The sequence below is a fragment of the Ailuropoda melanoleuca genome, chromosome 6 (genome assembly GCF_002007445.2).
Source record: "Ailuropoda melanoleuca isolate Jingjing chromosome 6, ASM200744v2, whole genome shotgun sequence".
Lineage (NCBI taxonomy): Eukaryota > Metazoa > Chordata > Mammalia > Carnivora > Ursidae > Ailuropoda > Ailuropoda melanoleuca.
The window spans coordinates 17,069,046-17,094,264 of record NC_048223.1 but is presented as its reverse complement, the minus strand read 5'-3'; the positions used below and the strand labels follow the sequence as shown (position 1 = coordinate 17,094,264).

Sequence of the window (25,219 nt, the reverse complement as noted above, 5' to 3'; positions counted from 1 at the left end):
TTCTCTGTGTTTGCAAGACACCTTCAAGAAAGCAGTTTACAACTCTGCCTCATCTTTCATTTCCTGCTTGCAAAGAGTCTCAAGGTCAGCCAGAGGCAAGAACTTGGGGTCTTCTCAGTTCTTTCTTGGGCATGCATACTATACATGCATGTGGCCTTATAGATACCCATGGATATGTCTGAACTTTTCAAAGGCCCCTACAGATGTATCATTCCCTAGTTCTTCCTTATAAGTTTTTTGTTAGTCTCTTGTTAGCTACAACTGGTAATGCCACCTCAGGCTGCAATGTTAACAAACAGCATTGATAATTTCAACAAATGTCCTGTGGGCAGAGTTTTTCTCAAAGAACAGGATGAGTCAGATCAAATATAGATCCTGAGAATGGAGCTTTCAGCAAGGTAGCAGAAAGGTCAAATAGTGACAATTCCCTAGAAATGGGGCTTTTGGCCATTATGACCCCTCCAGTCACTACTAAGCTGTTGGTTTTCAGGGCTACCACAGTTGTGGGACTGTGAGTTTCAAAGCCACTGAACAGTGTGATAAAAGACTTGGGGGCTATTAGTTTTCAAAGCTACTGCACTGCTTGGTAAAGGGGGATAAAATTAGGGAACACATGGCTCACTGTCCTGAAAGCTGATTTCTTAAAGAATGCTCTTCAGACTAATGCAGGAGTTAGTTAATTTCTAGAGTTCTGAAAAAGTTGATATTGACAGTATCTACCAGTGTTCTATTTTATTAAAGAGATTTTTAGAAATCCTTACTTGATCATTCCAAAAACAGAAACCCTACATGAGTTCTTAAACCTACTTTCTTACACGACATATCAACATATTTTATATCAAAAAACTTATTCCCGCAACATCACTTTTGTATTTGCACCAGCACTTATCTAATTTTACCTCTACTGTTAAACCTCTAGTTTCTAATTTTTTACTATTATAAAGGAAGCCAATCTGAAGAGCCCTTAAAACTAAATCTCTGCATTCATTCTTAGTCATTTCTTTAGATATGGACATCATAAATGCTTGTAATATATATTGTCAAAAAGCCCTCCAAAGATGATGGATGTATCACTTGCATTCCACCAAAGGGCACTGTATGAGAATGCCCAATGGCCTTACTAGGTTTTCATGCCAGTTGGCTTTTATACTACATTTGAGAGCTGCCTCTAAGTTCCTTTCTTAAAACTCTTTCTTCTGTGCAGTTTGATGTAACCGAAATGGCTTCTTCTTTCTCCTTTCCTGACCACCACTCTTCCTGTCCCTGAAATTCAATTGGCAAAGATTAAGGCCTCAGGCATACTCAGGCCTTTTATAGGCCTTTATGCTCCCTTTTCTTCAGAGTAGCCACACCACTCAAAAACTTCAACCTCCAACACTATCAGCAACTCTAAAATATGTAACACTGTAACTTTTTTGCACACCTCTCATACTGTGTCATCTCTTCATCCAGACAAAACTCCAGAGATGTTTTATCATCACATTCAAGAAGTACCAAATTCATCAACCTCCCCTAAAATTGAGAAGCTAAATGAGCCAAAAATAGGATAACACAAGAAGCATATATGGAAAATATAATTTAGAATACTATAAAGGATTAAGTTTTTTTAAAATTTATGTACAAGCTTAGAAAAAGAGCAATTTTTCACAAACTAGTGCCCAAGGGACAAAGCAAAAATTTAACTCAAGAAAGAAGAAAATGGCAGGGCCAAGAGCTGGGTGGCCTAAATCACAATAATATTCAATGAGAAAGTCAGCACTGGGAACTGGGTGGTCAGCCAACATAACGCATAGGGGAAAAACCTCAGTAGAGAGAATGTACTAGTAACATTTCCTGAGAAAATACTTTTTCCTAAGAAAAAAAGTTTTGTTGCTCTTTTCCAGCCACCAGCTGTTCCCCACTTGGATCTGGCAATAAAAATGGCCTGCTTCTCCCCTAATCCAGTTCATGAAGGCATATGATAAGGGTAACACATTCTGTTCCCTTTCCCACGTCCCCACTGTGGAATAAAGCACCCCCAAGCCAAGGCCTACTGCACTCCACAAACAAGACAGCAGGTGTTACAGAAAAGCAAGAGCAGCTGCATCCAGAGGAAATCCAATCTCCTAATTATCCTACAAACTTCCTAAAGACTATACAGTCAGCTGAACTGCCACATTTTCTGGGATACCACTGTCTGAAATGTGACACTGGGATACCACTCCCTAAAATATGACACTGCAATACAGAAGGCATGGCTCAGTAATAAAAATTATTTGGGAATTAACGAAGCTTTTGTAAAGTTAATCAATGAATCCAAGTTGTTTCTTGAGAGGTTTACACATGTCAACTGAACTTCCCCTCCTAATAAAAGGGACAATGAATTCAACTGATGATGATAATAACAAAGAGCCATTTGAAAAATAATTATCAGAGTTTTGATTATCAGAAGAGGTGTTTAAAATACTAATGAAAATGCTAACAATGGTGGGAAAAAATCAAAAGAATGGCTGTAGGCAGGAGTTCTTTGTGAAGGGACATTAGGGGACATTCTTCTGGCGTGATGGCTACATTCTATACCTTGAGACTGGCTTAAGTTGCCAAGTGTATGTTATTTCTTGGAACTCGCAGAACAGTTCACTTAAGATCTGTGTATTTCAGGGGCGCCTGGGTGGCACAGCGTTTTAAGCGTCTGCCTTCGGCTCAGGGCGTGATCCCGGCGTTATGGGATCGAGCCCCACATCAGGCTCCTCCACTATGAGCCTGCTTCTTCCTCTCCCACTCCCCCTGCTTGTGTTCCCCTCTCTCACTGGCTGTCTCTATCTCTGTCAAATAAATAAATAAAATCTTTAAAAAAAAAAAAAAAAGATCTGTGTATTTCATATGTATAGCATATGAATTTCATCCCAAACAAAAAAAAATTATAAACACATACTGATCTCTACTTAATGATAAATAAGCTGAAGTGTTTACGGGAAGTGTACTAATGTCTGCAACTTATTTTGAAATACAATTTAAAAAGATGAACTGACAGGAGGATGGATAATATAATTACATGACATGGCAAATATAGTAAAATTACAGAATCTGTGTGGCAAGTGTATGAATGTTCACTGTGAAACTCTTTCAACTTTACTTATAGGCTTGAAATTTCATAATCAAATGTTGACAAAAAATTACTAAATGAAGCCAGGACTCTGTTACTGGTTTTGATTTATGTTTTGACCAATGCAAATGCCAAGAAAAAATGAACATGAAAATAATTAAGCACAGAGTAAAAACACAGATCTCTTTTAAAAAGTAAACAGCACAAAACTGTATCACATTGCTAAAAGTAAACTTTTAACTTATTTTAGTTATCAAAGATATTTGATTGATGATTTTGTGGTTAACTGTAGTCACTGAACTGAGAATAAGAAAAGCACGAGAAAAGCTCCACAAAACAGGTATTTCTTCCACTTACCACTGCTATATCCCTGGTTCCTAAAACAGCACCTGTCAGAGTAAGCAGTCAACAAACATTTGTTGATTGAATAAATGGATTCTGCTCCCAAGCATTATTACCTGGTAGTGGTGGTCTTCCCTTCCATCTTTTGACTGTTCCAGATTTTCACTGTGCCATCATTTGAACATGTTGCAAAAAGTGAATGCTCATCAGAGACTCTAATTCGATTCACAGCAGATTTGTGTTCATGAAGATGTGCAACTAGTAGCCCTTTAGGACGCCACCCTAAGGAAAAGCAAAGGAGTAGGTCTTAAACTATAGTGTACAAATACAATATTCCTCACCTCCAGCTACAGTCACCAACGACGAGCATGAGAACAATCGTAAGAACTAAACAAAGGGTACCAATAGCTAGACAATACAGAGTGGTCTATTAGACCATGACAGTTACTATTATTTATTAAGACATCCAAGATAGCAATTAAATGTTGATCAAAGAGCCTTAGAAAGACTGCACACGGGGCCCTCCTCTACTGTCTAGTGCACAACAGTCACTTACCACCTAGAAAAACCCTGACTTCTTACTCAACAGTCAGGGATAATGGCTATCCTAAACCTAGAGAAGCTGGGTGCTAGAGAGGCAACCTGGTTCTCAAATCTCAAAGACCCAGATCCACCATAATATAATGTGTGACCTTAGGGTACTTATTTAAACTATCTGAGCTACAATTTCCTCAAAAGTAAAATGAGGGAAATATTACTTAACCCAAAGGGTGGATATGGATAAACGAGATGTATAGTGTCTAATATTGTCCCAGGTCCACAGTAAACACCTAAATGTTGATTTCCTCATCACCTGCAGTTATTTATTGTATGGTATCAACATGTTAATTAAACAGTATTATGAATTATAGCCTCAGAATGCCCATGGATTTTCTAGTACTTTATGACATCTAAACACTTGTTTTATTATGTGTATTCTTTTTGTGTATGATTAATTTCCTCTAATAAATTATAGATTTGCTGAGGCCAGAGACCATGTCTTATCCATTCTGAATCATTCACAGTACCTAGCATAGGTCCCTGCACATAACTGTCCTCAATGTATGATGAGTCAATTTTTATATTAGGTGAAACATTTAAAATTTAATATTAATCAATTTTAAAATAAAACAAAACAGAAAGCTATGCTAAAGATGGTTCTGTATTGGGATTCAGCAGAGTATCTAATTAAGCGATAACAACGTCATTTTAGGATAAAATTATTTCTTTTTACCAGAAAACAAAAATGAAACCAAGATTATTGCCAAACCTGGCAAAATCTAAATGAAAAAATATGTTTCCCTTGGATCTCTAGCTTACATGTGTGGGAAGAACAGCTGAATGTGACTTTTAAGGAGGATATGCTAAATTTGAAGGTGATCAAAAACATTTTGCCATGAAGTCTAGATAATCTACCTGGCTACATTAGACATTTCCCTCTAGAGAAAATCAAACGTCCAACAGTCATTGCACATTTCTTGAACCTCAAAACTTGAAACCTTGTTTGTGATTAAGGAATAAAAAGTATAGCTCCACTTAAGTATAAAATGCTACTTATAAAAATAGATTCTATTCCAGGATATTATTTGACCTGAGATGCTATCTACCACTTAATAATACTTTTTAAATCTTTAAGTCATTTATCTCCACCAGCTTTTTCCCCTGGAGTACACGACAGAAGCACACAGGAATTCATGTGATTTTAAATCTCTACACATAAGCAAACTACGAATTTCTTTTCAGAGTTTTCAAGTTAAATTTTTATTATTAAAATCTATATATAGAAACTCATTAAAAGTGTTTTTAAAATCTGCAAATCTAATATCAAAAACCAGCGCCACCACATTTATACTGGGCAAGTCTATTAACATAGCTGAGCCACATTTTCATCTGAAATAGCTCTAAGTTACTTTTAAATCTTCTCAAATATAGCAGTGTTTCCACAAAATGTTAATCACTGAGTGGTGGAGTTATAGATGATGATTTTTTTCTTTTTAAAAGTACCCATTACTGGGTTGCCCGGGTGGCTCAGTCAATTAAGTGTCTGCCTTCAGCTCAGGTCATGATTCCAGGGTCCTGGGATAGAGTCCTGCATCAGCTCCTTGCTCAGCAGGGAGCCTGCTTTTCCCTCTCCTTTTGTTCTTCTCCCTGCTTGTTCTCTCTCTCTCAAATAAATAAATAAAATCTTTAAAAAAATAAAAAAATAAATAAAAATACCCATTACTTTACAAATGCTAAAGAAAATAAATAGACATAAACCCTTCAAATTAAAAGCTGGAGCTTACTCCAAGAAGACTGACATTCTATGAAAAAGTGGCATGACACTAAGCAGGCAGGTAAAACCTAGCACTATAAATAGAGAAAATGGACCAGACAGGCTGAAACACTAAGTAGCTTAAACAAGACACTGTAAGTTGCCCACACAGCTAAGAAGATCCAAACTCCACACATAATGACTTAAAATCCCTCACTTAATGAAACCTTCCTCTGGGCTTCCAAGTGACAGTTTCGTTCTTACTTCCTTAATTATCCTGCATTAGACCGTGGGCTTCGGCACCCAGGCTAAAATACAACTACCTAGCAGTGGCACTTTTACCAGGTGGTGGTGGTTTACTCTCCCATTCGGCATTTTCCATCATCTGTTTAGCTATCCTCTCAGCGTTACACTGCTCCCGCTTCTGCTGGATGAGCTGCTGAAGTTCTGTTTTACAAGTTGTGATCCGAATCTGGTAGGTAGATGGTAAAATTGTACTACTTAAAACCTGTATTGTTGGTTTTCTATTTTGGACATTTGTCACTTCTGGAAGCTGCAAAACAGAATTATAACTATTTACGTCATAAAATATACTCAATGATAAAACTGTATACCCATGTTCTTTCTCTCTATTCATTATATCTGCTTTTTTTCCTTAATAATGTACCAATTTTTAAGTCCATTTAAATACAATGACATTTTTTCAGTGAAAACCTAACTAAAATAAAGATTAACCATAAATATTACATTTCTAAACCTATACATTAAAAAAAAACTATCAGTACAGCAATAACATTAAACAAAAATCCTCATTAAGTAATAAGAAATAGAAATTTATCAGTTGGTTCAGTTAATATTTTTCATTTAAAATATGACTAGCTTAGGGAAGAGTTATCTTAAATTGTAAATTTATTTCAAATATATAAAAATCATCGTAACATTTCTCACACATGGCAAACTAGGGACTTCTCTTCCAGGATTATTTTTGCTATTTTTACAGATATGTTATATTAGAGGAAGAATAAAAGCAGATTTAAAAGGTTCACTGCAACCTAATTATAATCACAGTTCATAATGATGTCTTCAACCCACAATTTTAGATCACTTTATTGGTGAGTACTCTAACACAAGACCTTTTTTGATGCTTTCAATAATTAGACCTCCCCTTGTCCATAAAATTAAAGATAAACCTGTTTTTAGAAAGAAACATGTCCTTAACGATACAGAACAAACTGAGGGTTGCTGGAGGGGAGGTGGACGGGATGGGCTAAATGGGTGATGGGCATTTGTGTTGAGCACTGGGGGTTATATGCAAGTGATGAATCACTAAATTCTAGTCCTGAAACCAATATTACACTATATGTCAACTAAGTAGAATTTAAATAACTTGAAGAAAAAAAAGAAACATGTCCTCCCTAAAGGACAACTCACTACATTGATTTTTCCAGTACAGTACACAGCCTTTAAACAACCAAAACAGTAGAATGGGAATGAAAGACAAAAGGAGGATTATTGAGTAGGTGATAGTACCTGTGGAGAAGTTGATAAAGGGACACAAATGCCAGCAGAGGACTCAGAACGAGGCGGTTTCCCGGTCTGAATCACCTCCTGGTCACTCCCTTTAGGTAGGGCCTGTGGGATGTTCGGTGGTTCCAGTGACCCAAACATACTTTTCCATTCTTCATTTACATTTGAGTCTTGTTTTACGTGTTTTCTAGCTACAAATACAGATTCAGAATAGTCAGTCTAAGGGAAACCTCTAAACCAGTAAGCGCTTTTATTTGTTTTTTTGGTGGGGGAGGGACAGACAGCAATGGACTTCACATCCTATTTGTTCTTTATGTTCTCTGATTTGTATTTCATTTATATTTACACATCAACTCATTAACTCTCATTCTATCTCTGGGACAGATACACTTTCAATGGTATTAATAATTTGAGCTAACTGCTTCCTAGTTTCCCAAGGCTAGCTCAATTTCAAATACCCACTTTATCTCAAGAACCAACAATAGAAACAACTTTTTCAAATGTCACTGACCACACTGTTAAATATGACCTATTTCTCATATCAGTTACTTAGGAAACAAAATGTAAAAATCAATTGCTATACACTTACCTTCTGACTATAAAGAGAAACCCTTTTTAAAAAATGTTTTGCCAATTACAAAAAGTACGTTAAATAACACAAAGTTCTAGCATTACCAAAACATAACAGGAATTGCCTCCATATGTAAACCTTATAGACTACATAGTTTAATGATACACCATACCATTTTGCAAAAATAAAATAGTACAAAGTGTTTCACAACCTGTTTTTCTCTTTAATTAAATACATTGAATGTTTATTTAACTATACCCCTATTAATGTACACTTCAATTATTTCTTTTTTTTAAACTGAGAACATACTTATACATATTTCTTCATATGTTTATCCATATTTCTTGGGAGAAATTTCCAGAATTGAAAATGGTGACTCAAAGAATAAGGACACTGCTTTCTAAAAAGAGTATGTTCAATTTATATTCTATCAACAGTGTATGAAAAGGCCTAATAATAGGTATCATCAGTCTTTGCTACTCACATGGCAGAAAATGGCATCTTACTGTTTTGCATTTATTTACCTTTTCAAACATGGATTTCTGTTCTTCCATCAGTCGTAAGTTCAAATCCTTCAATATTTTTCTTTTGGGGTATTTGTGTTTTTCTCATAATTTGTACCAGTGCTTTACTTACCATCAATGTAAACCACAGATAATTGAGTTCCAAATACTTTATCCCAAGTTTGGCAGTTAGAGGTTTATTTCAATATGATTCAGCTGCCCTTAAAATCTGATACTAGAATAGAGTGGTTTTTAAAGGCATGTACTTGGAAGTAAGTACATCTCAGAAAGAGTTAAAGGAAGAACACACAAGATCTTAAAAACCTCATATAGTCAATGTCAATCAACATCCTTGTCACAATAGCTGACAGTTCTAAATCTTGAGACTTCAAATGATTAAGTCTTCTCTGGTGTCTACTCTTTTGTATTTCACTGGGCATTACCTACTAAAACAAGCTAGGTAACTATCTCATTTTAACATGGTCTATTGACCTTGGGTTGGTGTTTAAAGGATTAAAAAATAGGATTTCATCTTCAATACACATCTCCATAAAGGCAACACGATTTCATTATAAGAGCAGAGTTCTGGAGCCAAGCCTTGGTTTGAATCCTGATTCTGACACAGAGAGCCATGATTTTGAGAGGTTACATAACCTTTTAACTGTTAACTCAATTCTCCACTTTTCCTCCCCCAAATTTTCCTGCTACATAATGGAGTCACCCACAGTACTTGAATGTTCTATATTTGAGAAAAGTGACTTTTTATTTTACTACTAATTAGCTACAACTAGCCATATTAAGTAAATAACAACAACAAGCTAAACACACACACACACACTAAACATACTAACCTCGCTTGTCATCAGGTTCCTGTTTGGTTTTAACAAGATCAACTTGTCTCCCAGTTATGCCTAATGCTGCTAAGTCAATTACACCTTTCTGACTACTATCATGGAGATGGCTCTGGTCTACTATATTGGCCTTTGCTTTGTTAGATTTCATCATGAAGTCTTTCAGTGCCAAGAGTTTGTCTTCCTCTTCCTCTGTCATTCCCTAAAACCAAATAAAACCATATGTTCTACGTTATTTTCAAAAGCAGTAACGGGCCTTGGAATGACTAACAACTGAATGGTCAAACCACCACTGTAAAATTTTAAGAGTTACAATGCTAAAATAAAGCAAGCAAAAAGGTAAGAGAAAAATAAAAGTATCGATACAGAACAACATCTCACTATTCTGATCTCCCAGAACACCCTGTATTGTGGCACTTTCTATTTTGTATCATAATTTATATCTTAACTTTCTTTCTAAATGGGAGCATTCAGTATAATTCATCTTTGAAATCTCTGAAGAACTTAATACAGTGCCAGGTATCTAGTATATCTTTAATACGTAACTTTGAATAAACAAACATTTACTATCTAAACAAAAATTCTGGAAATACAATATTAAATAGTAATAGAAAGTATACTTACTTCGACCTTGCTCCTAGATGTGTTGAGAATATTAAATGAGACACTTTGTGAAGACACTCTAGGATATATAAAACATTCTACACACTTCAGAAACTGATAAATGCTGGCTAAACTGCAAATGCAAGCAACACACCATATGATAACAGTATAATTAAAGTCAGACCACCTAAGTACAGTCAAGCTCTCTATTACTTACCATATGTGTAACCTTGGGCAAGTTACCCAATTTCTCTAAACCTCTACTGATTTATCTAGAAAATGAGGATAATTATTAGCACCCATCTTACAAGGCTATTTTGAAATTTTAGTAAATTAATATGCCTAAGACACTCAAGAACACTTGAAATTGACAGCCAATAAATGTTAAATAATTTATTTAAATAATTCAACGTGAAACAAATATTCTGGTAAGTGGAATAGTTTTGCATTTTTCCTTAACTTACAAACCATCCACAGAATCCTCTAGAATGATTTTATTACACTAATGGAAAAAAATTAATAAAATAGCAATTCCTGAGGGCTTAATCCAGATCCTACTGGAATTTAAAAGAATATTCACAACCCACAGTTACAACAGGACACAAACCTTAGAAAGTTAGAAAGCTAAGAAACAATAAAATAAAATTGTATTAAAGTACAATAATCATAGAGAGATCCTTGACTGAATTTTTTCTAATACTGGCCTGAAATTCATCATTTTACTTTTCCTCCTAAAATTTGCTTAATGTAGACAACTTTAGAGCTGTAGTAAGAATTCTATTCTTTTTGTTAGACAACATTTTAGTTCATAAAAGAGAGGTCTCCATTTTAGTCCACACAAGGAGAGTCATCATAAGAAACATAAAAAGGACTGAAGTATTAATATATGCCATAACATGCAGCAACCTTGAAAATATTTTGCTAAGTAAAAGAAACCCACAAAAAATGCCACATATTGTATAGTTCCATTTATAGGAAATATCCAAAATAGGCAAATTCCTAGAAACGGAAAGTAAATTTAGTGGTTGCCAGGGGCTGGAGGGAGAAGTGAATGGGGAATAATTGCTAATGGGCATGGGGCTTCTTTCCAAGATGATGAAAATGTGAATTATTTTTTTTTTAAAGATTTTTTATTTATTTATTCAACAGAGATAGAGACAGCCAGTGAGAGAGGGAACACAAGCAGGGGGAGTGGGAGAGGAAGAAGCAGGCTCATAGCAGAGGAGCCTGATGTGGGGCTCGATCCCATAACGCCGGGATCACGCCCTGAGCCGAAGGCAGACGCTTAACCGCTGTGCCACCCAGGCGCCCCGAAAATGTGAATTATTTTGCATGCGAATTATCTCAATAAAAAAATGTTATAAGTGCACCGGGGGGGGGGTTCTTTTTTAACAGTAATACAATCATATTAGAGTTTCCAGACTCCCATCTGACACATACCTAAATCAGAAATTGCAAACTGACATTACTAGGAGCAATCGTCCTTAAAAAGGAAGGATTTAGGTGAACTGTTTAGCATTAGGAGTAATTTCAAGACAAGATTATAAGTCAGGATTTTTCCTTTAGTATTTGGTATATATACCTAAAGAACATTACGAAAAAGGAAAATCGAAGAACAAATCATTTATGAACCTAAATACAAAAATACAGTATCAGCAAACAAAATTCAGACTATAAAAAAATTTTATAGAACATTTACATTATTCTATATTACTTATCTATGTTTACATTTATTAAAGTATTTTTATAAAAGTCTATTTAACACATTAAAAATAGAAAATTGGAACAGACCAACTACTAGAAATAAAATTGAATCAGTAATCAAAACACAACAAACAAAACCCCAGGACCAGATGGCTTCACAGGTAAATTCTACCAAACATTTAAAGAAGAGTTAATACCTATTCTTCTCAAACTATTCCAAAAAATAGAAGAGGAAAGTAAACTTCCAAATTCATTCTATGGGGATGATACCAACACCAGACAAAGACACCACAAAAAAAAGAGAACTACAGACAAAAATTTCTGATGAACATATGTATAAAAATCCTCAACAAAATATTAGCAAACTGAATTCAACAATACATTTAAAAAAATCATTCACCATGAACAAGTGGGATTTATTCCGGAGGATGCAATGGTGGTTTAATATTCACAAATCAATGTAATACATTAACAAAATGAAGGATAAAAAATATATGATCGTCTCAATAGATGCAGAAAAGGCATTTGATAAAATATAACATCCATTCATGATAAAAACTATCAACAAAATGTTTTAGCAGGAACATACCTCAAGATAATAAAGGCCTGATATGAAAAACCCACAGCTAATATCACACTCAATAGTGAAATACTGAGAGCTTTTCCACTAAGATCAGGTACCAGACAAGGATGCCCACTCATACCACTTTTATTCAATATAATAATGGAGGTCTGAGCTACAGTAATTGGACATGAAAAAGAAATAAAAGGCATCCAAATTGGTAAGGAATAAGTAAAACTGTCACTATCTGCAGATAAAATACTATACAGAGAAAGCCCTACAGACTCCACCAAGACACTATCAGTATTGATAAATGAGCTCAGTAAATTATAGGACACAAAATTAATACACAGGAATCTGTTGCATTTCTATACACTAATAACAGAGCAGGAGAAAAAGAAATTTAAAAAAAATTCCATTTAAAACTGGACCAAAAGGTCTGAATGTAAATGGGCTAAACGCCCCAATCAAAAGACACAGGGTATCAGATTAGATAAAAAAGCAGGGGCACCTGCGTGACTCAGTCGTTAAGCGTCTGCCTTCAACTCAGGTCATAATCCCAGCATTCTGGGATTCAGCCCCGCACCGGGCTCCCTGCTCACCAGGAAGCCTGTTTCTCTCCTTCTTCCACTCCCCTAGCTTGTGTTCCCTCTCTCGCTGCCTCTCTCTCTGTCAAATAGATAACTAAAATCTTTAAAAAAAAAAAAAAAGAAAAGAAAAAAGCAAGACCCATCAATATGCTGTCTGCAAGAGACTCATTTTAGACCCAAAGACACCACCAGATTGAAAGTGAGGGGGTGGAAAACCATTTATCATGCTAATGGACATCAAAAGAAAGCTGGGGTGGAAATCCTTATATCAGACAAATTAGATTTTAAACCAAAGATTGTAATAAGAGATGAGGAAGGACACTATATCACACTTAAAGGGTCTACCCAACAAGAAGATCTAACAATTGTAAATACTTATGCCCTTAACATGGGAGCAGCCAATTATATAAGCCAATTAATAACAAAATCAAAGAAACACATCAACAATAATACAATAATAGTAGGGCTTTAACACCACCCTCACTGCAATGGACAGATCATCTAAGCAAAAGATCAACAAGGAAATAAGGGCTTTAAATGACACACTGGACCAGATGGACTTCACAGATATATTGAGAACATTCTATCCCAAAGCAACAGAATACACATTCTCCTCTAGTGCACAGAGAACATTCTCCAGAAGAGATCACATCNATATAAGCCAATTAATAACAAAATCAAAGAAACACATCAACAATAATACAATAATAGTAGGGGACTTTAACACCACCCTCACTGCAATGGACAGATCATCTAAGCAAAAGATCAACAAGGAAATAAGGGCTTTAAATGACACACTGGACCAGATGGACTTCACAGATATATTGAGAACATTCTATCCCAAAGCAACAGAATACACATTCTCCTCTAGTGCACAGAGAACATTCTCCAGAAGAGATCACATCCTGGGTCACAAATCAGGTCTCAACCGGTACCAAAAGACTGGGATCATTCCCTGCATATTTTTGGACCACAATGCTTTGGAACTTGAACTCAATCACAAGAGGAAAATTGGAAAGAACTCAAATACATGAAGGCTAAGGAGCATCCTACTAAAGAATGAATGGGTCAACCAGGATATTAAAGAATTAAAAAAATTCATGGAAACAAATGAAAATAAAAACACAACTGTTCAAAATCTTTGGGATGCAGCAAAGGCAGTCCTAAGAGGGAAGTATATAGCACTGCAGGCCTTTCTCAAGAAACAAAAAAAGGTCTCAAATACACAACCTAACTCTACACCCAAAGGAACTGGAGAAAGAACAGCAAATAAAGCCTAAACCCAGCAGGAGAAAAGGAATAATAAACATTACAGCAGAAATTAATAAAAATAGAAACCAAAAGACCAGTAGAACAGATCAACAAAACTAGGAGCTGGTTCTTGGAAAGAATTAGTAAGATTGTAAACCCCTGGCCAGACTTATCAAAAAGAAGAGAAAGGACCAAAATAAATAAAATCATAAATGAAAGAGGAGAGATCACAACCAATACCGAAGAAATACAAACTATACAAATGTATTATGAGCAACTGTATGCCAACAAATTAGACAATCTGGAAGAAATGAATGCATTCCTAGAGGCATATAACTACCAAAACTGAACCAGGAAGAAACAGAAAACCTGAACAGACCCATAACCAGCAAGGAAACTGAAGCAGTCTTCAAGAATCTCCCAAAAACAAGAGCCCAGGGTCAGATGGCTTCCTAGGGGAATTCTACCAACCATTTAAAGAAGAATTAATACCTATTCTTCCGAAACTGTTCCAAAAAATAGAAATGGAAGGAAAACTTTTGAACTCTTTTTATGAGGTCAGCATTACCTTGATCCCAAACCCAGACAAAGACCCCACCAGAAAGGAGAATTACAGAACAATATCCCTGATTAACATGGATACAAAATTCTCACCAAAATACTAGTCAATAGGATCCAACATATATTTAAAAGGATTAATCACCACAACCAAGTGGGATATATTCCTGTGCTGCAAGGTTGGTTGAACATCCGCAAATCAATCAACATCATACACTACATTAATAAAAGAAAAGACAAGGGGCGCCTCCGTAGCACAGTCGTTAAGCGTCTGCCTTCAGCTCAGGGCGTGATCCCGGTGTTCTGGGATCGAGCCCCACATCAGGCTCCTCTGCTATGAGCCTGCTTCTTCCTCTCCCACTTCCCCTGCTTGTGTTCCCTCTCTTGCTGGCTGTCTCTATCTCTGTCAAATAAATAAATAAAATCTTAAAAAATAAAAAATAAAAGACAAGAACCATATGATCCTCTCAATAAATGCAGAGAAAGCATTTGACAAAGTACAGCACCCTTTCTTGATTAAAACTCTTCACAGTGTAGGGATAGAAGGACCATACCTCAATATCATAAAAGCCATCTATGAAAAACCCACAGCGAATATTATTCTCAATGGGAAAAAACTGAGAGCTTTTCCCCTAAGGTCAGGAACACGGCAGGGATATCCACTATCACCACTGCTGTTCAACACAGTACTAGAAGTCCTAGCCTCAACAATCAGACAATAAAAAGAAATAAAAGGCATCCAAGTTGGCAAAGAATAAGTCAAACTCTCACTCTTTGCAGGTGACATGATACTTTACATGGAAAATCCAAAAGACTCCACCCCAAAACTGCTAGAACTCCTACAGGAATTCAGTAAAGTGGCAGGATATAAAATCAATGCACAGAAATCAGTTAGACTTCTATACACCAACAAGGCAGAAGAAAGAGAAATTAAGGAGTTGATCCCATTTACAACTGCACCGAAAACCAATAAGGTACCTAGTAATAAACCTAACCAAAGAGGCAAAGGATCTGTACTCAGAAAACTACAGAAAGGAAATTGAGGAAGACACAAAGAAATGGAAAAACATTTCATGTCCATGGATTGGAAGAACAAAGATTATGAAAATGTCTATGCTATCTATAGCAATCTACACATTCAATGCAATCCCTATCAAAATACCATCAACTTTTTTCACAGAAATGGAACAAATAATCCTAAAATTTGTATAGAGCCAGAACAAGACCCCGAATAGCCAGAAGAACGTTGAAAAAGAAAAGCATGGTGCACTGGGTGTTATACGCAAATAATGAATCATGGAACATCGCAGCAAAAACTGGGGATGTACTGTACGGTGACTAATATAACAAAATAAATATTATTAAAAAAAAAAAAAAGAAAGAAAACCAAAGCTGGTGGCATCACAATTCTAGACTTCAAGCTCTATTACAAAGCTGTAATCATCAAGACAGTATGGTACCAGCACAAAAACAGACATAGATCAATGAACAGGATAGAGAACTCAGAAATGGACTCTCAACTCTTATGATCAACTAATCTTCAACAAAGCAGGAAAGAACATCCAAAGGAAAAAAAGACAGTTTCTTCAATAAATGGTTTTGGGAAAACTGGACAGCCACATGCAAAGAATGAAACTGGACCATTTTCTTATACCATATACAAAAATAGACTCAAAATGGATGAAAGACCTCAATGTGAGACAGGAATCCATCAAAATCCTTGAGGAGAACACAGGCTGCAACCTCTTTGACCGCAGCCTCAGCAACTTCTTCCTAGACACATCTCCAAAAGCAAGGGAAGAAAGGGCAAAAATAACTACTGGGACTTCATCAAGATAAAAATCTTTTGCACAGAATGGAAACAGTCAACAAAACCAAAAGATAACTGAAAGAATGGGAGAAGATACTTGCAAATGACATATCAGATAAAGGGCTAGTATCCAAAATCTACAAAGAACTTATCAAACTCGACACCCAAGGAATAAATAATCCAATCAAGAAATGGGCAGAAGACATGAACAGACATTTCTGCAAGGAAGACGTCGATATGGCCAATAGACACATGAAAAAGTGCTCAACATCACTTGGTATCATGGAAATACAAATCAAAACCACAATGAGATACCACCCTACACCAGTCAGAAAGGCTAAAATTAACAAGTCAGGAAACGACAGATGTTGGCAAGGATGTGGAGAAAGGGGAATCCTCCTACACTGTTGGTGGGAATGCAAGCTGGGGCAGTCACTCTGGAAAACACTATGGACGTTCCTCAAGAAGTTGAAAATAGAGCTACCCTACAACCCAGCAATTGCACTACTGGGTATTTACCCCAAAGATACAAATGTAGTAATCCAAAGGGGCACCTGTGCCCCAATGTTTATAGCAGCAACATCCACAACAGCCAAACTATGGAAAGGGCCCAGATGTCCATCGACAGATGAATGGATAAAGATGTGGTATACACCACACACACAACAGAATATTATGCAGCCATCAAAAAAAAATGAAGTCTTACCATTTGCAACGAGGTGGATGGAACTAGAGGGTATTATGCAAAGCGAAATAAGTCCATCAGAGAAAGATAATTATCATATGATCTCACTGACAGCGGGATTTGAGAAACAAGACAGAGGATCATAGGGGAAGAGAGGAAAAAATGAAACAAGATGAAACCAAAGAGGGAGACAAACCATAAGAGACTCCTAATCTCAGGAAACAAACTGAGGGTTGCTGGAGTGGAAGAGGGTGGGAGGGATGGGGTGGCTGGGTGATGGACACTGGGGAGGGTATGTGTTGTGGTGAGCGCTATGTATTGTGTAAGATTGATGAATCACAGACCTATACCCCTGAAACAAATAATACATTATATGTTAATAATAAAAAAAAAATTTCAAAAAATAAAATAAGGGGAAAAAATGTAAAATAAAATTTAAAAAATTAAAACTAGAACTACTCATATGATCCAGTAATTCCATTACGGTGTATTTGCCAAAAGAATATAAAAAAACAAATTCGAAAAGATATATGCACCCTTATGTTTATTGCAGCATTATTTATAATAGCCAAAATTTAGAAGCAGCCCAAGTGTCCACTGAGAGATGAATGGATAAAGAAGATATGGTATATATATACAATGGAATATTACTCAGCCATTAAAAAGAATGAAATCTTGTCATTTGCAACAACACGGATAGATCTAAAGAATGTAATGCGAAGTGAAAGAAGCCAGAGAAAGACAAATTTCATATGATTTCACTCATACACAGAATTTAAGAAACAAAACAAACAAACATAGAAAAAAAGAGAGACAAATCAAAAAACAGACTCTTAACTACAGAGAACTGATGATTACTGGAGGGGAGGTGGGGGATGGGAAGGATGGGTGAAATAGGTGAAGAAAATTAAGAGTACACTTATCTTGATGAGCAGGGGATAATGTACAGAATTGTTGAATCACTATACTGTACACCTGAAACTAAGATAACACTGTATGTTAACTATACTGGATTTAAAATTTAAAAAAAAAAAAAGACGAGGCTTAAAAGGATCAAATTCATTCCAAGTAACTTAATTGTACAACACAACAATCTGACACCATATAAAGGAATTCAGCGCTCTAACAACCTCAAATTCACAATCAACAGAGAAAGAAACTGGGTGGCTGGGGATCAGGGATTATAGGAAAACCTATTCTACTATAGATTTTCCTATATCTTTTCAATTTTACACCTTGAGTCTATACTACCAATCAAAAAGTATTAAAATAAAAATCATTAAAAAATTAAAAATTTATGGGGCGCCTGGGTGGCTCACTCAGTTAAGCAGCTGCCTTCAGCTCGGGTCGTGATCCTGGAGTCCTGGGATCAAGCCCTGCATCAGGCTCCCTGCCCGGCAGGGAGCCTGCTTCTCCCTCTCCCTCTGCCCGTTGCTCCCTCTGCTTGGTGTTCGCTCGCTCTCTTTCGGTCAAATAAATAAATAATCTTTAAAAAAATTAAAATAAAAAAAAATTTAATATTTGTCATTTTTTAAAGGAGTGAAATCAGAATATTATTATTCTGTATTAGTGCATGATCAAATGAATACAAATAAAACAGAGAGCTCTTGTAGATGTGATTCTAAAATAGCCCTGCCATGTATCACCTCCAGATGGTAAGTTCTATTGAAAATCTGGAGTTCAGGCAGATTCTAACTTCCATATGTTCCAAAGTGTACTTTAAAAGTCTATTATCCAGAACCCTGAGCATAATCTCCCATAGAAACAATACTAGGCTGGTCTAGTGAAGCCTATTTCACCCATGATGTATCTCAAGTGCAGTCCTATACAAAAGAGCACTGTAAAACCCCAATTAAAAAATATGTTGTAGGAGCATTCAGAATTCCCATTTGTAGAGGCTAAAAGCATCCTTCCCTCTGTATCCCTGACATTAGGAACAGGGACTCAATTCCTACCTCCAAAGTCTCCCCTGACTCCAAGCCTTTGCGAGTAATCCCAAGAAACTCAAGTAGTGCAGGGACCAAAATGAAGTGAAGGCAGACAAAAGGCATGCAAGGGGCTGGAGAAGATGAACTGCATATGGACTCTACCTAAGACCATAAAAAACTTAAGCAAGCCTCGCAGCCTTAGCTCCCTGTCCTTTATTTTGAAGCAAGATGGCATGGTGAACGAGACACCTGGGTGGCTTAGTCTGTTAAGCATCTGCCTTCAGCTCAGGTCATGATACCAGGGTCCTGGGTTCAAGGCCTGCATCGGGCTCCCTGCTCGGCGGGGAGCCCACTTTTCCTTCTGCCTGCCACTCCCCCTGCTTGTGAGCGCGCACTCTCTCTCCAACAAATAAATTAACTTTAAAAAAAGTGGCATAATAAAGGAGTTAGATGGGTTTAGTTCCAATGTCAACTTTGAAGCTTACTGATAGGCAACTCAACATTAAGTCACAGTTTTCTTAACTATAAAATGGGGATAACACCTGTTGTTCAAGCTTATTACATAAAGATGGTCACAAAATATGGAAACCACCAACTACAGTAGTAGTCTCATTGTAAGTCCTCAAAAAATGGAAGCTGGTAATCTTCTGCTGTTACTTCTGAGGACCTCAGAGACTCTGGCCTGTTCTCTCTCCTACTAGTAGCACCTGTCCCTTGAAACAGAGTACTGCTAACCCTTAGGAGTCTCCTAAAACTGCTGTTAACAGAAACAACATAAAACCAGAGAAAACATGGTCCTCTTTCCCCATACAAATGAGGGTACGAATGACAGATAAATGAATACATCAAGCACTACCATTTCAGAGGAATACGTTTTACTGATTTCATCATGGTACCCAATAATGAGGGCTGGCTGTGGAAGCAGCAATGGTAGAAGCATTTAGAACAGTAGGAAGCAGAAAGTAAAAAGGCTATGGAAACTGCTCCTTCCCCCTCCCTCCTTTTACCCATGGCAATGGCAAAACCTAAACACACAGCAAGGTGAAAAGCAAGAACTGGGGGCTAGAGTGGCCCTAAGTAACTAATGACTTACAATGAAATTTTAGTATAGAAGCTTTTAATTTAATATATAGAATCTGTAAGAGAGAGAAATACAAAGAATCACATCACCTAAGCCCAAAGAAACATCTAAATTGGGGTGGTTTTTATTGCATGTTGAAATCTTTTTGATAAGGATTACTTACTCAAGAGAAACAACAGGAAAATGTGATTCAATATCCAATTTTCCATAAATTGCTTTCTAAAATATAAAATACGTTCTAATGTACGAGCCAAGGTTAAAAGACAACCCAAAGAAAAAGCTCTTTGGTAATTCAAGTCACATCAAATTAAGTCTTCTAAAATACAGGAAATAGAACCACTGGCCTAGAAGGGACATTAAGAGGCAGCTCCAGCCTCCAGGCAAATTGAGACCCAGAAGAACCAAAATGGTTATTGACCAGGGAGCCTGGTCCAATATTCAATCACCCAAACCAACAAAGGAGCATGAAACAGCACTGGATATTCAGTGACTAGTTCAAGACAAGAAAGGATTTATATCTTCAAACTTATCAAATTCTGCCAGCTGAAGCATTTTCTCATCTTCTTGTTAGATAAGACGTGATTGACAAGTATTCTCTTAACCAAAATGTCCTATAGACTTAAAGACAGTCATTTAAGTTATCTCTCATTTGCTTTCTAGCTCATGGAGCATTTATTCAGAAACAGTATTCTTTATTTCTAACCATTTTCATTTCTATCTTGAATTCTTTAAGTTCCATATATCCCTTTCAAAACAGGACACTGAATCTGGACTATTTCTAAAGAGGCCTTACTAATTTCAAGTATAATAAAAAGATTACTTCCTAGTTCTAACAAGTTGTTAATTGATCCAAATTCATAGGCTTTTAATATACAGTAGTGACTGGTTTATTCAATCTAAGATGTATTATAAATCCCAGTTATTTCAGCTGTTTGCATATAGTGAGAACTCTCTAAATCTGGACTGAAATAAACCAGGATCTTTCTGTCCTGCATCTGTGCTCTGCAATGTTTCTTCTAATTGAATTTTTTTTCTTCTTTCTTTTTGTGTGAAATATGGAACTGAATCAAGAATATTACTCAAATTTAAGATTATATCTATTCTCTCCCTTATTTATATAGGCAATAATCACAAAAGAAACTTAATAGGTCTACTGTGATTCCTTACTTAACTCAAACCAATGTCTTCTCATCATCCTAGTTGCTCCTAGATGCCAAGGCAAATGTATATGATATTTGCCAGGTTTATTTACTCATTTGTTATGATGCAACCCAATCAACCAAAAGTATTTTTAATAACTAAATGGATGCTTGAATGTTTTTATGAAATTTGTGCTTAAACATAGGATTTCAGAAAGGTGATACAACCTGTGAGAGCAATTTCTTCAGAAGCTGTGCTATGGCGGGGTCCTCCGGTGGAGGGCAGTCAGGAAGAGACCCATTCCGTTTCTTCTGGCGCATGTGAAGATGTCTGAACAAGCTAGTGATATCTTTAGACCTCAAAGCATAATCAAATATAGAACGACTTACTGGCTCTTTTAAAACACTGAGTAGAACAAGTTTTCTTTCAATCTATATTAGGAAAATAAAAAGAATCAGCCAAAGATACAACACATAGTACAGTTATTTTCATATTCAGTAAATACAACCTGTACAAAGTTAATATAGGTATTTATTTTCTAAGAAAATGGGAGATAACAACATCTGCAATTTTTGCTTAGAAGAAAAAAGAATACTAGTGACCTTTAAGCTAAGGTTTTTCTCTACATTGTTAGCACATGAGTACAAATCTGTGTCTTCCGTACTGGAAGAATAACAGTATATACCCAGGCTAGAAAAATTTAGAAAATGACAGAGACTTCTTCTGGATGCCAAAATGTCAGATGACCTCCTAGATCAAAAAAGTACCTGTGGCGCACAGGTCTAACAGCCAGCAGGTACTGACCAAGAAAAGATGCTCAACAGTCACAGGGCTGCCCAGCAGTCAGCACATTTCCCAGTAGCTTCAACCCCTTCTAAAACATTACTCTCTCCACGGAGTTCATGGAATCCTTCCTTGTATTATCCCAAGAACACCCTCCTTGTCAATGGATATATAATAAAAAGGATGAGCATACTAACCACAACAAAGAGCGTTTTCTTTAGACATATTTAACTACCTGGTAAGCCAGCCTGCAGAAACCAGCACAAAAGGGTAGCTTTTGTCTAATCCAAACTGAAGAAAGGCAAGATTTATGAAGCATACGGATAATTAGCCTCTCAACTCCCAATCCTGGCCTTTCAAAAAATAAAGCAATGGATACCCCCCCAAAAAATAGATGTGTGTGTGTGTGTGTATATATATATATATTTATATTTATATTTCTGAGAAATATATATATATTCCTGAGGGGGGAATATATGCATATTACATATGTATATAAAATATATATATATATATTCCTGAGAAAACAAAGAGTGGTGTAGAGCTCTAAAGAAACTACCTAATGTCAGATTTTTTTAATGTTAGATTTATTACACTAAGCCACCACTAAGTTATTACAAATGCATGCAATTTTTAATTACTAGGGATACTTTCTCTACATTGTGTTATAAAAGAGTTTAATAAACAAACTTCTAAATGGAATAAATAGCCAAAAGTAGTAAGAATCCCTAGACCAGATTTCCAAGAACACTTATGAAACTTTAAAGGAAACTGGGGCACGTGGGTCAGTTAAGAGTCTGCCTTCAGCTCAGGTCATGATCCCAGGGTCCTGGGACTAAGCCCCGCATCGGGCTCCCTGCTCAATGAAAAGCCTGCTTCTCCCTCTCTCCCTGCCTGCTGCATCCCCTGCTTGTGTGCTCTCTCTCCCTCTCTCTGTCAAATGAATAAATAAAATCTTTTAAAAAATAAAAATATAAAAAAATTAAAAATTAAAAAATTAAAAAGGCTGGGGCTCCTGGCTGGCGCAGTTGGAAGAGCATGTGACACTTGATCTTGGGGTCATGAGTTTGAGCCCCATGTTGGGTGCTGAGATACTACTAAAATAAATAAGCTTTTTAAAATAATTAATGAATGAATGAAAAAGGCATATTTTTCAATAATATTATCCACCTTTCATATATATATAATTTGCTGAGATAAAAAATTAAAAATTCTACAAACTATGAAATAAGAATGATGATCCCCAGAAAAGGATGAATCTATGGGGAAAAGGATGGAAGGCACAGCCAAAGCCGCCTCATTTCCAGAATACATCCAAGGTCATTTTCTCCAACCAAAGGGAAGGTACGTTGGAATATAAAAGTAGCAGAAGCTAGAAGCATGTGAATTTGCAAAAAGGAATTAAGAGTTTTAGTAAAAAAAAAAAAAAAAAAAAAAAAAGGATATTTCAGAATATTTTAGCAGCCAGAATCATCTCTCAACAGTTCACTCAATTTAGATATTTTTGATACTCAGCTTTCTAGGAAGATAAAAGATGTAAGCACTGACAAGTTGCGTAAATGACTGCTTTATACAAACCAAAAACCTGAAGTTTATGCTATACTGGGAAGAGAGGAGGGGGCCACAAGTCATTAGATTAAAAAAAGATTAAATCAGATTTTAAAAGATCAGGTTAAAAAAAAAATGAAAAAGAACAGAAAAGAAACCAGAACCAGTTGGTGGTCCAAAAAAACGAACATCTGTAAAAGGCTTTCTCCAATTTATTATAAATGCTGACTTGGGCTAAAATCAGTTATACTTTTTACAATAAAAGTAGGGGCCCGTCATTATACATTTCCACTATATTTCACTTTAATAGTACATGTTTTACAACACTGCACATAAGAAAATAAAGCATGAACTACTGAGTGCTATATTATGCATAACATGATGTATAACACAATGGTCTCTTGAACTTTTCTCACCTTCAGCACTGTTTGTTCCATTAACATTAACTAGCTTAAAGGAATGTGAAAATGCTGTAGCCCAATTTAAATCTTTAAAAATTTAAATAAAAATAGGAATTTCTAAACCTTTTTTTAAGGCGTACAATTTGGAGAGGACTGACTCCCAGTTGGAACAAGCATACCTGTATTATTGGTTGAGTAATATATGGGTCAAGGTAAGGCATCAGTTTGCAGTATACATCAGCTGTACTTATTTGATGAGCTACTACTGTGATAAATCCTACAGCACCATAGCGTATCCATAGATTGGGATGACACAGAAATGGGGCTAAACAGGAAAAGAAAAAGGTATGGATTTAAACCATGTTCATAAATAGTTTCAAACTATTGGGATAAACAAATTTGCACTTTATAACACAACCAATAAAGTGATTATATCACAATGTTACTATCAGCTGTCTTCACATACTCAATTATCCTATGACATAAACTCAACATAACTAATAATATTCTCTATCATAAACATCAGCAATAATACTATAAAAGAATAAAAGAGCTATACCTGACTTTTTTTAATGAAAAGGTTTGATCAAATCTAATACGTCATTCATAAATTCATTCACAAGGCATTATGAATACAAACTAAAGGCAGAAAATATGATGCCCATTCTTAAAGAGTTTAAAATATAAGATTAGGGATGCCTAGGTGGCTCAGTCAGTTAAGCGTCTGCCTTCAGCTCAGGTCATGATCTCAGGGTCTTGGGATCGAGTCCAGCATGGGGCTCCCTGCTCAGCGAGTCTGCTTGTCCCTCTCCCTTTGCCCCTCACCCCAGCTCGTACTCTCTCTCTCTCTCTCGCCCTGCTCTCTGTCTAATAAAATATTTAAAAAATAAAAATGAAAAAAAATATATTAAACCAGAAAAGTAAATGAATGTCTTTTCACCCCTTTTAACTATCTTGTGTATTACACCTAAAAATAAATGACTTCAACTAATCAAAGTAAGATTTAGAATAAAATTCAAACTTTTAAACCCCTGATTTAGAATAAAACTTCTAAAAGAAAAAAATATATATATATATAATTTGTTCTGAGTATGCTAAAACATCAGCATTTAGAGGATGTTATTTTTACAAGAAGTTTAGGGTAAAAAAGAAGTAAAAACACTGTCATACACTAACATCACTTATATAAAAAGGAGAAGGTGAAAAAATTTGTTCAAAGTATCTGTGTCTGAAGTTCTCCCATTTCCAATTAATCACACATGAAGGAGGTTTTGATTATTTCATAAGCACCATGCAGCCTCTGATATAACAACAAAGGAGGGTTGGTAGCTTCCCTTTGACAACAGGCAAAATGAGGACTGGAAAAATATTGAAAAACCTCCAGAAAGTAGCTACACCCAAAA

The 25,219-nt window shown here is 36.0% G+C and overlaps 1 protein-coding gene across 3 annotated transcripts in view; it reads right to left on the bottom strand.

The window, feature by feature from the left end:
* The window catches only part of PIK3R4 (phosphoinositide-3-kinase regulatory subunit 4), a 74,175-nt gene that overhangs the window by 20,532 nt on the left and 28,424 nt on the right, over positions 1-25,219 (bottom strand). For all 3 annotated transcript variants that reach the window (XM_011235410.3, XM_019808464.2, XM_019808465.2), the window contains 6 exons: positions 23,996-24,141; positions 21,312-21,515; positions 9,173-9,374; positions 7,251-7,438; positions 6,063-6,273; positions 3,544-3,709 (listed from right to left, as the gene is read on the bottom strand). In XM_011235410.3, the coding sequence (XP_011233712.1) occupies positions 3,544-3,709; positions 6,063-6,273; positions 7,251-7,438; positions 9,173-9,374; positions 21,312-21,515; positions 23,996-24,141 (1,117 nt within the window). The remainder of the gene's footprint in view (positions 1-3,543; positions 3,710-6,062; positions 6,274-7,250; positions 7,439-9,172; positions 9,375-21,311; positions 21,516-23,995; positions 24,142-25,219) is intronic.